The sequence below is a fragment of the Staurois parvus genome, unplaced genomic scaffold (genome assembly GCF_062004578.1).
Source record: "Staurois parvus isolate SC_StPar_1 unplaced genomic scaffold, SC_StPar_1.0 ptg000362l, whole genome shotgun sequence".
Classification (NCBI taxonomy): Eukaryota; Metazoa; Chordata; class Amphibia; order Anura; family Ranidae; genus Staurois; species Staurois parvus.
In genome coordinates, this window is record NW_028318158.1 from 9,386,857 (window position 1) to 9,402,078 (window position 15,222).

At 45.0% G+C, this 15,222-nt stretch overlaps 2 protein-coding genes across 2 annotated transcripts; both read right to left on the bottom strand.

The window, feature by feature from the left end:
- Positions 1-1,965: 1,965 nt before the first annotated feature.
- Positions 1,966-4,347, bottom strand: LOC149456423 (homeobox protein Mix.2-like). The gene is made up of 3 exons (XM_089685001.1): positions 4,206-4,347; positions 2,993-3,222; positions 1,966-2,625 (listed from the first exon to the last, which is right to left on the bottom strand). Exons 1-3 carry the CDS (start codon positions 4,345-4,347, stop codon positions 1,966-1,968), a joined length of 1,032 nt encoding a protein of 343 aa, XP_089541127.1.
- Positions 4,348-9,607: 5,260 nt separating this feature from the next.
- LOC149456424 (uncharacterized) lies at positions 9,608-10,777 on the bottom strand. Its single transcript, XM_089685003.1, has one exon. It carries the CDS (start codon positions 10,775-10,777, stop codon positions 9,608-9,610), a length of 1,170 nt encoding a protein of 389 aa, XP_089541129.1.
- Between the last annotated feature and the right edge of the window lie 4,445 nt (positions 10,778-15,222).

The window sequence follows — 15,222 nt, forward strand, 5'->3', positions numbered from 1 at the left end:
GGTACCTTTTTCATAGGCTTTTTTGAGTTTGGGCAAGGACACAGGGGCCCCATGATCCCCTATTGCCCGGGGGCCCCATGAGTTGTCAGTCCGCCCCTGATCATATCATATTCACTTTTTGATATATTAGCAACATTTTCAATCAATCGTTTTCTTCTGCTTACGTTTTGACATCAATTTACATTTTTTAGCATTACCTTTGAATATGTTTTCCAATATAGTTTTTTTCTTTATTTGATCACTTTTATAATATTTTAATGCATGATATTTTCTTCCCATTCGTTATTTTTCATTGTATTCCATTTAGTCCTCCGTTTTCTATTTATTTTCCTCAAGAGACATCATCAATGTTGCCTCTTGTTATAACATCATGGCTATGTCACTTATACCTCCTTTTTTATATATTAGTGACATTTTCAACCATTCGTTTTCTTCTCCTTACGTTTTGACATCAATTGACATTTTTCAGCATTACCTTTGAATGTTTTCCAATATAATTTTTTTCTTTTTTTGGTCTCTTTTATAATATTTTAACACATTATATTTGTTACCCGTTCGTTATTCTTCATTTTATTACATTTAGTCCCCTGTTTTCTATTTATTTACCTCAAGAGACATCATTAATGTTGCCATCATTATAACAAATAACATCATGGCCGTGTCACTTATACCTCCTAGGTAATGTCCGCTGTTAGATACCTCGGCGAAAGCTTGCTGTTTACCCTTTGTCTCTATGGTAAATCATCATTACCCTGCACTAATATTACATGTTTTTTTGAGCTTTGGAAAATGGCAGCCGGCATCACTCGACCGGTGTCTGGGAAAATGGCCGCTGCCATCACCTGACCGGCAACTCTCCGGGAAAATGGCGCCGTCGGATTCATTTTGCGCCTTGCGGGCTATTTAAATGGGACCCGTACATGACGTTAGCAATGGACGTACCCCTGAGGATGTGCATGTGTACGTAACGCGTCAGGTGGGGCCACATTGCTGACATCATGCCATCGCTGCCAAAGGATGGAGCGACGGCCATTTTGCTACCAGTTTTTTTAAGTTTTATCACTCCACGTGGATATTTTACTCTGCTTTGTCATAGTCAATAAATGCTACACTATATATGATTTTATGGCTCTTGTGGTGAGCTATCTCCCCTAGGACAAGGATTCCTCTTCCACCTATGCCTCTGATGGAGCAGTTCGTTTAACCCCCTGGCTGCCTCTTTGCCTCCAGATGTGATATACCCATTATCATTATGCCTGTTATCATTAGCCTTCTGGTGAGTGTACATCTGACCGAGGTGGTGGATTTTTCTGTGTGATTAATTTCCCGTTCCTGTCCTGCACTTTAGATTACTGCACTTTATGATTCTATGGACACTGTTTGAACAGAGTGTCTTTTATGGACTTATAATTTTAATGTTGCACAAATTACCACAACCACAAATATCAGTAATATTACTATTTATTGATTATTTTAGTTGCACTTGCAGCACAACTATCGTCACTTTTGCTCACGGACACAATTGCGTTTTCGCTTGCTGATTTGCTGTTCATTGTATACGCAAGTTTTATATACTTATGTTTTGCACTTTACTGTTACACTTGATACATTTAATCTGTTATTGTGATTTTAGTGCTGCACTTTTTTTATACCAATATACAACATATTAACATCCAGTAATTAAAATTATTGCACATTTGCTTCCTTTCAATTCCGACATGTACAGATGAATCACTTGAAGGGTATTATATATTTCCCATGGGGAAGTCGTTCGGGTCAAGTCCATTTATGCTTCTGAATGTCCTAGAGCTGTTGATCACATCATATGAAGTTAAACTCTGACATCCAGGAGTCAGCAGAATGATAGGAAGATACCTAATCCACTCTTGTAAAAAGTGCTAAATTAATCATGAATTTTGTAGAACTGCCCATAAACAGAATTGAGTCTATTACACTCAATCCTGCTTACAGACTGTTTAAGACAATGGTGAGATCTCCATCACAGTCAGACCCAAATTCTGTGGATCTGCTGCTGACTCCAGAGTCAGAGATGGGGCACTTGTGGTTGAAAAAGTCATTCTCAATGACTGGCATTGGATACTGTGGTTGAGAGGGAAAAGTATTAAGTCCAATACAGCTGTCCATAGCTGTAGAGACTGAGACAGGTGGAAAGTTCACACTTGTGTCTGGAGAGGTGGTTTTGTTGGGTTGGAAGTTGGAATAATCCATTGTATAATTCATGTTTGCTTGGAACTGTCCTCTGCTCAGATCTATTCCTTGGTTATTGAAGCCCATAACTGGGTTCACCTGATTGTAGAACTGTTGTTGGTTTACCATGGGTATGTTAGATTCCATAGTTTGCAGATAAACCCTGCTCGCTTGGCAGGAGTATTGAGGGTATCCATGAAATTCAGACTGTTGGAAAATTTCCTGCTGGGGGTTGCCCTGTAGTTGTACTTCTTCCTGACAATTCAGGATTTGCTGTTGGTGGATATGAGATGTTGGTGTGGAGGAGTACATGTATTTGTTGTCACCAAGTGAACAGGAATATGCCTCTTCTACTTGCAAGTTGGCTGATTTCACGCCCTTTCGTCTGGCCTTGGCCCTTCTATTTTGGAACCAGACCTGTAAGAAAACAGGAGACTTCAATAAGTACAACATGTAAATGTGGGGTAAATAGTAGTAGGTTGGAAAGCATGTTATTAAAAACTTATGACAATTCTGAATATGAAATATTGGCCATACAATGAAGTCCTTTCTTTAATTCTAGATAAGAAGTAAATAGTTAATTGCAACTTGACTTGTGCATTAACATTAGGAAACTACCACAAGTTATGCAATGACCTGAATAAACAAGTTCCTAGAACAACTGAGAGTGAATCTCTGCAGCTTGGGAGCCTAGTCAAGACCAGAAAAAAATGTTTTGGCTGAAATTCCAGAAAGAAATAGAATTGCTTGCAATTGGAATCTGACACTAAAAGTGAATACATACCTGGATTCTGGATTCAGGTAGGCACATTTGTTTGGCCAGCAGCTCCCGGTGGTGGATATCTGGGTACATGTTGGTCTTGAAGTATCGCTCTAGTGTGTCCAGCTGTGCCTGGTTGTAGACAGTCCTTTTTCTGCGTTGGCACACCGCTGTATCTGAGGCCTGGGGCTGACTGCTCACTTTTTTTGATGGTGCTCCTCTGAGCTCATCATTGGTCGGGGGACTGACATGTTCTGGAAGAAGACAATAATTAGTATAACATCCCCATATGTGAATATCTATCATTGATCAATACCTTCTATTCTTCCATAGCTAAATTAATTCATGCTAGACAAAATAGGCAATAGCTAAGTGGCCTGTTTGGAACAGCATCAGCTGGGACTATAATCCTAAATCATTGCCCAAGGGATCAAATGTCCCAAGTATAAGGATTCTAATTTAATTGTTTCGCTATTCCAAAGAGTGCTTGAGTTACATAGAGTTGATTGGCCATGTTCTTCGAGGGTTTTTGGAAATACTTTTCATTATAACAGTTACTGTATGTGTCGTAGAGACTACATTCACAATGAGACTTACATTTAACATATACAGTACAAGTTATTTTATACAGGAGGAAAAAACTACTCTATAAAATATAAGTCATAAGATGACATAAATACTAACCAAATGTAAAATACATTTTATAAGATATTTTCAGGGTAATGTATATGCATGCCACTTTTTAACTTTATTATTATGTTATATCTGTTCCATATTAATAATTTATTAAATATAACACATCAGCAGTGTAATCACATATTAGTCATTAACAGATACAAGTTGTAATGATTTGCAAAACATGTTATCAATGTAACTAAACTATATAAATCAACAATTAAATATAACTATAACTTATCCGTATTAGTAACAAGCTTTCCAAAAATTCACGTTTTTTTAACTACAGGCCTGAGCAAAAGAGTTACGCATTCCCAAAAGTTATGAAAATATTATTATTTTAACCATTTAAATAAAAGATAACATGTGATCTATAATAATGCATTTAATATATTAGTGTATATGTTGGTGCATTTGTTAATAGAAATTCAAATTAAAGTTCCCATTCTTATAATTTTTTATAGAAAAGTATTATAGTTAATATAAGAAATAATGTGTACAATGTATAATATTCAGTTAAAGCCAAAATAATAACTGTGCAAGACTTAAAAAAGTATTTTACCTTGGGGCTGCTGGAAATCTTTCTTCTGGAATGGGGCTACACTTGCCCTCATAACAGGGGTCTGTGAGTCTGAATATTCCATCTGACCAGTGGCGAAGTAGGAAGGAAAATATTGTCCATTCTCCTGGCTATATTCAGCCATCACACAAAGTCCTTTTTTTTTTGTTCTGGTCAACCAGATCCTCACTGTGTGATGGGTGCCTGTGTTGTTGCTTTCTGGATGGTGAATCCCTTCCTCCCTTCCTGATCCCCTTTTATAGCAAGACTAGTGGGCGGTAACAATGATCAAAGACCTCAGGTGTGACAATGGCCATGGGGGGGTCAGAATGAATCTGAGGCTCTGGGTGTTATGTAGACACTATTGTGAATTTCAGGTCTGTGAGCTATGATATCCTGCTGGGTCCAGCTAAAGATCTAGGTTCACAATACACATACCCATCCACTGATCCCAAAAGGTGGGTTTCCTGTCTGCTTTACCAGGAAGTCACCTGCCATTTCAGCCTGGGCCCTGTGAAATATGCTGTGGCTGCTTCTATTGGTGTGCAGAGCCAAAATAAACAAATATGCACAAATGTAAATAAACATTTTAGGTCACTGTTCAAAAACCTTTTTTTTGTAGTTTTAGTGGGTATATATTCTTCCTGCCTATCATGGAGACATAATTTCTCAGTAGGTGTGTTGTATTCCTTAACAGAACCGTTGCATCTCACCTCTTAGTGTTAAAGTAAATAAAAGTAATAGAAAAGATAAAAACTTATATAAGGGAAATTCTAGAAGATATATGAAACATAAAAGATTCTTAAAAAAAAAAAGCTAAAAAATAAACACATAAAAACACACACACACACATATATATCCACACATATATACACAGTATCTCCCAGAAGTGAGTACACCCCTCACATTTTTGTAAATATTATTATTATTATTATACAGGATTTATATAGCACCAACAGTTTGCTCAGCGCTTTACAATATAACGGGAGACAATACAGCAACAATACAGTTCAATACAAGAGGGATAGGAGGGCCTCATCCTGGGAGCTTACAATCTATTATATCTTTTCATGTGACAACACTGAAGAAATTACACTTTGCTACAATGTGGCGTAGTGAGTGTACAGCTTGTATAACAGTGTAAATTTGCTGTCCCCTCAAAATAACTCAACACACAGCCATTAATAATGGTGTAAACCCATTATAAATGGTGTGAGAAGCTGCTAACATCCAATCATATACCAAATGATAATGAAATGAGATAAGAAAGAAATGATGTAGCGCTACTCAAAAGCAATAAATCACATATTATGAACTAATATATGCATAATATAAATAAATGTGAGAAACCGTATATAAAGTGACACAATGTGCAAATAACATAAATGTGACCTGATCCACATGGGATCTTCAAATGTCTGACCGTGGCCTGAGCCTTAACGGATCCAGAAGTGGACAAAGTGAATAGTAAACCACCACATTGATGGTAATAACAGAAATATGTGAACCAATACTTACAACAAGTATGGTACAGAAATGAATAGATCCTAAGTGGGATCTGGGGTGATGGTGGATAGTAAAATAAAAAATAAACTAGTCCAAACTGGGACTAATAAGTGATATGTCCACAAATTGGACTCAAATCAAGGAAAACGCATAAACATGCAAGTGAAAATCTCTGTAATACCAAATGTGCATAAACACTACATAAAAAATAAGTTATTCATTAACCCCAAACACTAAATAGTGTTTCCATACAGAAGGTATATAAATCAGATATATATCAAATGAACAAAAAAATATATATATGCAATAGAGGAAATATCTGTGTAACTTTTATGACAATGAACATGCAACATAAACGCATGACACAACACAAAAAATATGTGAAAAAAGTCTAAAATGGTGCTAACAACACCACGCAATCCAGAAAAAGAAAGACACTCGTGCCCGTGGATGGTGAATGTGGGTAACCACAGAAGGATATCCGTAAGTAGCTAAATTAGCCGCTCACCTCCTTGCTTCAACCCGCAGGGGTCAAAACATTTTTGGGATCACAAAACTAGATCCTCCATGTATATGATTCCTCTGTCACTGCATACCTCCCCCTGCAACGATCTCCCTCTCAGGGATGTGTGTATTGGTGGCGATATCCTCTCCAGGTATACGGGTGGGGTGTAAGCCAATCTCTCAGTAAACGTAGGTAGAACTTCCCATAGTGTACTACCTTTTATTGCATTCACAAGTAAGCAAAGTATTAAAAATTTTGCACTCACAGTGTTATCCTTACTCAACAAGCATTTAGAACCTCATGTTCTGGGTGTATTTGCATGGGTATACTTGCTGGGTGTAGTAAAATGCCATCCAGGCCGGAAGTGCGTCACTGCCTGCCTACCGTTGCGTCATGTTAATCATGTGACTTCCTCAGGGTGTTTACTATTCACTTTGTCCACTTCTGGATCCGTTAAGGGTCAGGCCACGGTCAAACATTTGAAGATCCCATGTGGATTAGGTCACATTTATGTTATTTGCATGTTGTGTCACTTTATATATGGTTTCTCACATTTATTTATATTATGCATATATTAGTTCATAATATGTGATTTATTGCTTTTGAGTAGCGCTACACACCCATTAATGTCTAAACCGCAGGCAACAAAAGTGAGTACACCCCTAAGTGAAAGTGTCCAAATAGGGCCCAGTTAGCCATTTTCCCTCCCCGGTGTAATGTGACTTGTCAGTGTTACAAGGTCTCAGGTGTGAATGGGGAGCAGGTGTGTTAAATTTGGTGTTACCGCTCTCACTCTCTCATATTGGTCACTGGAAGTTCAACATGGCACCTCATGGCAAAAAACTCTCTGAGGATCTGAAAAAAAGAATTGTTGCTTTACATAAAGATGGCCTAGGCTATAAGAAGATTGGCAAGACCCTGAAACTGAGCTGCAGCACGATGGCCAAGACCATACAGTGGTTTAACAGGACAGGTTCCACTCAGAACAGGCCTTGCCATGGTCGACCAAAGAAGTGGAGTGCACGTGCTTAGCGTCATATCCAGAGGTTGTCTTTGGGAAATAGACATATGAGTGCTGCTAGCATTGCTTCAGAGGTTGAAGGGGTGGGGGTCAGCCTGTCAGGGCTCAGACCATATGCCGCACACTGCATCAAATTGGTCTGCATGGCTGTCATCCCAGAAGGAAGCCTCTTCTAAAGATGATGCACAAGAAAGAACGCAAACAGTTTGCTGATGACAAGCAGACTAAGGACATGGATTACTGGAACCATTTTCTGTGGTCTGATGAGACCAAGATAAACGTATTTGGTTCAGATGGTGTCAAGGGTGTGTGGTGGCAACCAGGTGAGAAGTACAAAGACAACTGTGTCTTGCCTACAGTCAAGCATGGTGGTGGGAGTGTCATGGTCTGGGGCTGCATGAGTGCTGCCGGCACTGGGGAGCTACAGTTCATTGAGGGAACCATGAATGCCAACATGTACTGTGACATACTGAAGCAGAGCATGATGCCCCTCCCTTCGGAGACTGGGCCGCAGGGCAGTATTCCAACATGATAATGACCCCAAACACACCTCCAAGATGACCACTGCCTTGCTAAAGAAGCTGAGGGTAAAGGTGATGGACTGGCCAAGCATGTCTCCAGACCTAAACCCTATTGAGCATCTGTGGGGCATCCTCAAAAGGGAAGGTGGAAGGGCGCAAGGTCTCTAATATCCATCAGCTCCGTGATGTCATCATGTAGGAGTGGAAGAGGACTCCACTGGCAACCTGTGAAGCTCTGGTGAACTCCATGCCCAAGAGGATTAAGGCAGTGCTGGAAAATAATGGCGGCCACACAAAATATTGACACTTTGTGCCCAATTTGGACATTTTCACTTAGGGATGTACTCACTTTTGTTGTCTGCGGTTTAGACATTAATGACTGTGTGTTGAGTTGTTTTGAGGTGACAGCAAATTTACACTATTATACAAGTCAGACATCAATAACCTGATCACTGTTTTTGGTAGAAATGATATTTCTACATGGCAAATAATTTCCTAGCAGGTGTAGTAGAGTAATAGAAATCCAACAGACCCAACAGTCATGACATGCATGCTGCTGATTCTGTGTAATTGAATCACTAATTGAAAGGGGCATGTTCAAAATAATAGCAGTGTGGAGTTCTATTAATGAGGTCATTCATTCTTTGAAAAACAGGTGCCAATTATTGCCCTTATTTAAGGAAGGAAGGCAGCAAATGTTGTACATGCTGGTTACAGTGCATTTATTTCTGAAATTCTGAGGAAAATGGGTTGTTCCAGACATTGTTCAGAAGAACAGCGTACCTTGATTAAAAAGTTGATTGGAGAGGGGAAAACATATAAAGAAGTGCAGAAAATGATAGGATGTTCAGCTAAACTGATCGTAAATGCTTTAAAATGGCAACCAAAACCTGAAAGACGTGGAAGAAAGCGAAAAACTACCATTCAAATGGATAGAAGAATAGCCAAAATGGCAAGGACTCAGCCAACAATAAGCTCCAGGAAGATCAAAGAAGGTGTAAAGTTACCTGTGAGTACTGTTACAATTAGAAGACGCCTATGTGAAGCCAAGCTATCTGCAAGAAGGCCCCGCAAAGTCCCACTGTTGAAAAAAAGACATGTGCTGAAGAGGTTACAATTTGCCAAAGAGCACATTGACTGGCCTAAAGAGAAATGGCGCAACATTTTGTGGACTGATGAAAGTAAGATTGTTCTTTTTGGGTCTAGTGGCCGGAGACAGTTTGTCAGACGACCCCCAAACACTGAATTCAAGCCACAGTACACTGTGAAGACAGTGAAGCATGGTTGCGCAAGCATCATGATATGGGGATGTTTCTCATACTACGGTGTTGGGCCTATTTATCGCATACCAGGGATCATGGATCAGTTTGAATACATCAGAATACTTGAAGAGGTCATGCTGCCTTATGCTGAAGAGGAAATTTTTTTTTTGATTGAAAAAGATACTTTATTACAGAAGTATAAAAAAACATGATACTCGTTATCGGGGTATATCTCACCCTATACTGCGACGCAGCACACCACATTGCAATATAGTTCCAGGCATACGATAAATACATTCAATAAATACATTCACTCAGCGGTATGATGCCTGACGTGATGTGCGTGGTGGACTAATCCCCAGACCAACACGTCATGCATAACGCCGCTTACCCCGAGACCATAGCATCCTAAGACAAAGAACATTTCCTACCATTACAAAGTCATGCAAGATACGATTATTACAATATACAATAAGCATCGGGTGTGAGGGGGGGGAGGGGAAAAAAGGGGTCACAGGCCCGAAGCTTTATTGAAGGGACAAAGACACGCAAGGGGGAATAGGGGGAAGGGGAGATCTTCAGACGTCCTCTTACTCCTTAAAGTCCATCAAGGTATAGTCCCTGAACAGACTGAGTATCAGTCTGCGGCAGTCCTCAATGGACATCCTCTCCCGCTGGTGGATGAGGCGCTTCCTGGCGCACCATAAAGCGTCCTTAAAACAACACAGCACCCGCCAGGCGCTGTCAATGTCCTCCAGAGAAAAAGTTCCACAGAAAAGTCCATTCAACACCTCAAAGTGTGTTGTGGCTGTCTGTGGTACAAAGTCCTTGAGTTCAGGTTCCAGGGCCCTCAACAGGTCCTGAGCAAAAGAGCACTCCCAGAAAACGTGATGAGCCGTTTCCTCGTGGATGATGCAGAAGGGGCAGTGTCTGTATCTGCTCAGGTTCCTGGCATGCATGAATGTCCTGAGAGGCAACCCCCCTTGGATTGCCATCCATGCCAGGTCCTTGTGCCTGTTGGTGAGGATGTTTGAAGAAACATTCCTCCAGACCACCTTGCAGGTGTCTGAAGGCAGGCCTGGAACCGACTCCAAAATGTCACTTGCTCTGATGAGCTTGTAGATTATCTTCGGTTTCCACAAGTCAGGCTTGACTCCCTGTAGCCCCTGCTCCTTGATAAACTTGAAGGTATCCAGGTAGTACCAAGGAGTGTCCCAGTTGTAGGGGATGGAACTGTCCCAATTGTTCCATCCGAGGGACCTCCAGAGAGGCAACAGGAAGAAGCGTGACATTGCGTTCCCGCCAGAGTCCATAATCCTTTTGGGCAAAGTTCTGCGGATGCAGTTGCAGGCAAAGAACACCCTCAGTTGGGTGGCGATGTCGGGCACGCCCTTCCCGCCCTTGAGTGGTTCCTTGAACATGACTTCCCACTTCACTCTGTCCATCTTGGAGCCCCAGATGAAGTGAAACACCGCCCTGGTGATGGCCTTACAGGTGTTGACCCGTGGGGGCCAGGCCTGGGCGAGGTACTGCAACACAGGGAGAATCTCGCTGCAGAGTAACAGTGTCTTCCCGTCGATGGTAAGGTCTCTGAGGCTCCAAAATCCAAACTTTTGCCTCATCTTCGACAGTCTCTCCTCCCAAGACTTCAGGGCTGCGCCCTCAGCACCAAACCAAACCCCCAGGATTTTCATGAAGTCTGTCTTGATGCGGAAGGGCATGGATGCAGAAGAAAGCAGGAACCACTTTCTGAAGAGCATGACTTCCGACTTCCCGCAGTTGACTTTTGCTCCCGAAGCTTGGCCGAAGTCCTCGCAGGTCTGGACGAGCAGGTCGATGGAGCGCTGGTTGGCACAGAACACCGTCACGTCGTCCATGTAGAGCGAGCACTTCACTTCCCTTCTGTCTGGTCCCGGCGTGGTGATTCCCCCGATCTCTGGATTCTGTCTGATGCATTCCGCGAAGAGCTCTATACAGCAAACAAAAAGCAGAGGTGAGAGAGGGCAGCCTTGTCTGACCCCGGAGTGGACCGGGAAGGGGTCAGTTTTCCAGCCGTTCACCTGCACCGTACTACAAATGTCATTGTACATGAGGTCAACATACGAACAAAACATTTCCCCGAGACCAAACCTGCGCAGGGCTCTGCACATAAACCCATGGGAGACACGGTCAAAGGCCTTTTCCTGATCAAGACTGACCAGGGCCATGTGCACACGGCGGTCTTTGATGTATTGGACCGTGTCCCGGATGAGCGCTAGGCTGTCCGCAATCCGGCGGCCAGGAATGCCGCAAGTCTGATCCGGGTGGATGATCTGTCCGATGACGGCCTTCAGCCTGTTAGCCAGAACTTTGGCGAGGATCTTGTAGTCCACGTTCAGGAGAGAGATGGGACGCCAGTTTTTCAAATCACCTCTCCCCCTTACGCTTGTACAAGATCGTGATCATTCCCTCCCTCAACGAAGGAGGCATTCTGCCCTCCACCACCAGCTCCTCGTACAGCTTGAGCAGGTCCGGGCCCACGAGGTCCCACAGTGCTACATAGAGCTCTGCTGGGAGACCGTCGCAGCCCGGGGTCCTGCCCTGCCTAAAGGATTTAGCGGCAGAGTGCAGGTCCTCCAATGTCAAGGGGGCGTTGGTGGCCGACAAACCCGCAGGATCAATGGTGTTAGTGATACCTGACAAGAATCTGTCGGCTGTTGTCGCGTTCGTTTCTTTGGGGGAATAGAGGTCGATGTAGTAGTCGCTGACCACTTCCATCACGGCTTCTTTCCCCTTCTGGAGTGTTCCAGTCTTGTCGCGCAGCTCCGACAGGGGTGTGTGTCCTGAGTGGAGTTTCCTGAAAAAGAAAGAGTTACACTTCTCACCTTTCTCTAGATGCTCCACCTTGGCACGGAAGACAATGTGCCTGGATTCTTCCTCAAAGTACTTTTTCAAGCTCTTCTTGGTGTCCTCCAGGTCCTGCCTAACGTCCCAGCCACAGTGATGAAGGTCCTGCAGGAACTGCAGCTGACGCTGCAGTGTCCTGAGTTCCCCCCTCCCGGCACACACTTGCTTGCGTCCCCTGGCCTGAAAGAAGCTGCGCAGCTTGACTTTCACAAACTCCCACCAGTCGCTTACCTTGGGAAAAAAAGACTTCTCCTCCTGCCAGGCACCGTAGGTTTCCCTGAGCTCCACCAGCAGTTCCTCATTGTCCAGCAGGGTGCAATTCAGCTTCCAGGAGCCCAGGCCGGGGGCAAAGGCCTCTCCCAGGTCACCCGAAAGTGAATGGCCCTGTGATTAGAGAAAAAGCAGGGGACCATGGAGAACCCACGGTGCCTGACTGTCCTAGAGGGTGAGCACAAAGTCAATCCTGGAACGCACAGATCCATCGGGGCGGCTCCATGAGAGTCCCACGGCGTCTTGCAGGGAAGCCTCCGCAATCACCTCCCGGAGCAGCTTCGAGGTGGCATCGAGTTTAGCGTACATGCTGGAGCTGCGCCCGTCCTCCTCTATCGGACAGTTAAAATCACCGCCGATCACTACTGTTCTCGTTGGGACGAGTTGCGCCCGCAGGGTCTGGAAAAGCTCCAGCCGCGCGTTCTTCTCCGGGGAGGCGTACACGTTGATGAGCCTAACTGGCTCTCCCGCCCACGAGCCGTCTATGACCAAGAGGTGGCCACAGACGAGCTCATGGACGGAGTCAACAGTGAAACGACCCCCCCTGACAAGAACTGCTACCCCTGCAGACTTGCAATCTCCACCCCCAGACCAGTAGGAGGGACCGTGGGTCCACTGGGAGGACAAATGAGTGTATCTCCTCAGAGGGGGCAGGGCGCACTCCTGAAGCATGTAGACATCACTCTGCTGCGAGGAAAGAAAGGTCAGCACCATCTGCCTTCTAGACGCATCCTTGATGCTCCTCACATTAATGGAAAAGATATAGATCTCAGCCATCATGGGAAGGAGATGAAGGGGTTAGTTGGCAGGGGCTGTACTTACCTCCCCTGGAGAGGGGGGGTCCTCTGCAGCCTGACCGGTGCCCTGGCTCAGTCCTATCTGATTGAGGACCTCATTGAGGACCTCATTGAAGTCGGTGGAGAGGTCTGGCTCCGACCGGGTCAGAGCCATCTCCTCTTCCACCTCCTCCTCCTCCAGTGTGTCGAGACCCTCTCCCACAGGGTCAGGACCTGCGGCATCCTGGAGGAGAGCAGGCCGTTTGGTGGAGGAGGAGGGGTCCTCCGCCGCCGGGCTGGCCTGCTCCTTCTTCCACTTCCGGTTCCCCGCCGCAGAGCTGCTGGCGGGGGCGGGAGGGACAAGGGCCGGGAAATCGTCCTGTGAGGACAGGTCAGGGGGGCGGAACCAGGCCAGGGAGGGGTTGGGCAGGGTCAGGGGGGAGGGGAGGGGCAGGAGGGCAAGGGGCGGGAGGGGCAGGAGGGCAAGGGGCAGGAGGGCCAGGGTCGGGGGGTCGGCCTCCGACACCGGAGGGGTAGGAAGGGTGGGGTGGAGGGAGGGGGTGGGGGGTTCCTCTTACCTTGGTCCTTCTGGGGTTTCGGTGGCGGTGGCGATGGTCTAGCGGTGCCCTTGCTCAGAGCTCCCGCATACGTTCTGCTTCTCTCGGGGCAGTCCTTGTAGACGTGCTCTGACCGTCCACAAAGGTTGCAGGTTTTGGACCTCGGGCAATCCTTGGTCTCATGGCCCGCAACCCGGCAGAACCTACAAGAAAGCTCATGGCAATCCTTACCCTCGTGCCCCTGCTGTCCGCACCTGCGGCAGGACTGGGGTTGATCTGGGTAGTGTAGGATTCCTGCGGAGGCTCCCAGGGAGAAGCACTGTTGCAGGTGTTGGAGGTCTCCAGAGGGTCGATCACTCATCAACCTGCAAAACACAGCCCACTTACCCGTCCAGAAGCCGTTAGCATCCAGTATCCGGACTGGGTCCTTCAACACGACGCAGAACCTCTGTAGGTAGGTGGCGATATCCCTTCCGGGGACATGAGGGTTCCTCATGGAAACCGTAATCCGCCTTTCATCCCTTTGAATGGGAGAGTTCGCAGCAAAGCTGCGGAAAGGGGAATCCGGCCCAGAGGTCTTCACTTGTTCCCAATATCTTCTACAGACCTGTAGAGATATAAAGGTTACGTTGAAGATGCCTTTCACGAAAGACTGCACCAACAGGGTCTCTGCCTTGCTGAATCCTTGTTTCAGGATCATCTTCTTGCCGAAGACTTCCGGGGTCATGTCCGGGACTCTGCCTTCCACTTCCTTCAGTCGCAGCACGACTGTCTGCTTCATCCAGGGCTCCAGGGAGGGGAGTCCTTCTGCAGGGCCGGTGCGTTCTGAGGTGGAGGTGGAGGGGGCTTCTCCCGGGGTCTTGGCAGGAGCGGCGGTCAGCGTTTTCTTGTTCGCTGTTCTCTTCCCCATCTTGCTGAGGAGGTTTGCTCAGGAAGGCTTTCCAAAGATCTTGAGCGGATTCCTTCTCCTTCTTCCTCGGCGTCTTCACTCTTGCTTAGCCTTTGAAAACGCTATTTGGCATCTACTGCCCGGAGGTAGTAACGCAGAGTGGGGAGGGGGGAAGATCAGAAACTCGTTCTCTGTGGGGGCTAAGCCTCAAACCCAATAGCAGCAGGCAGGTGAAGCCGAATTTAATCGACGATCCTACCAGGCCGAATAAAGGGTACCCCACACAGACCAAATGACTGGGATAGATGCAAGTGTTTCTCAACGTCTTAGCTGGAAGCAGGGACACCCCTAAAGGCAAGGTCGATACTACACTTGATCTTAGCCAAAAGATTGACGTTATGGAGTGGCCAGCCCAATCCCCATATCTTAATCCAATAGAAAACTTGTGGGGTGACATCAAAAATGCCGTTTCTGAGGCAAAACCAAGAAATAGAGAAGAACTGTGGAATGTAGTCCAATCATCCTGGGCTGGAATACCTGTTCACAGGTGCCAGAAGTTGGTTGACTCCATGCAACACAGATGTACAGCAGTTCTCAGAAACAGTGCTTATACAACTAAATATTCATTAAGTGATTCAAAGGAAAGCAAAATTTTCAAACATTTTTCAGTTTATATAGTGAATGTTTGAGTTTGTAAAGAAGAATGCAAACACTGCTGTTTTTTTGAACAGTCTAATATTCACTTTTCTTCACTTTTTTTAGAGGAACAACACAAATTTGATATATTTTTCTTCATATTTTGATTTGGAATAGAATGTGTAGTGTTC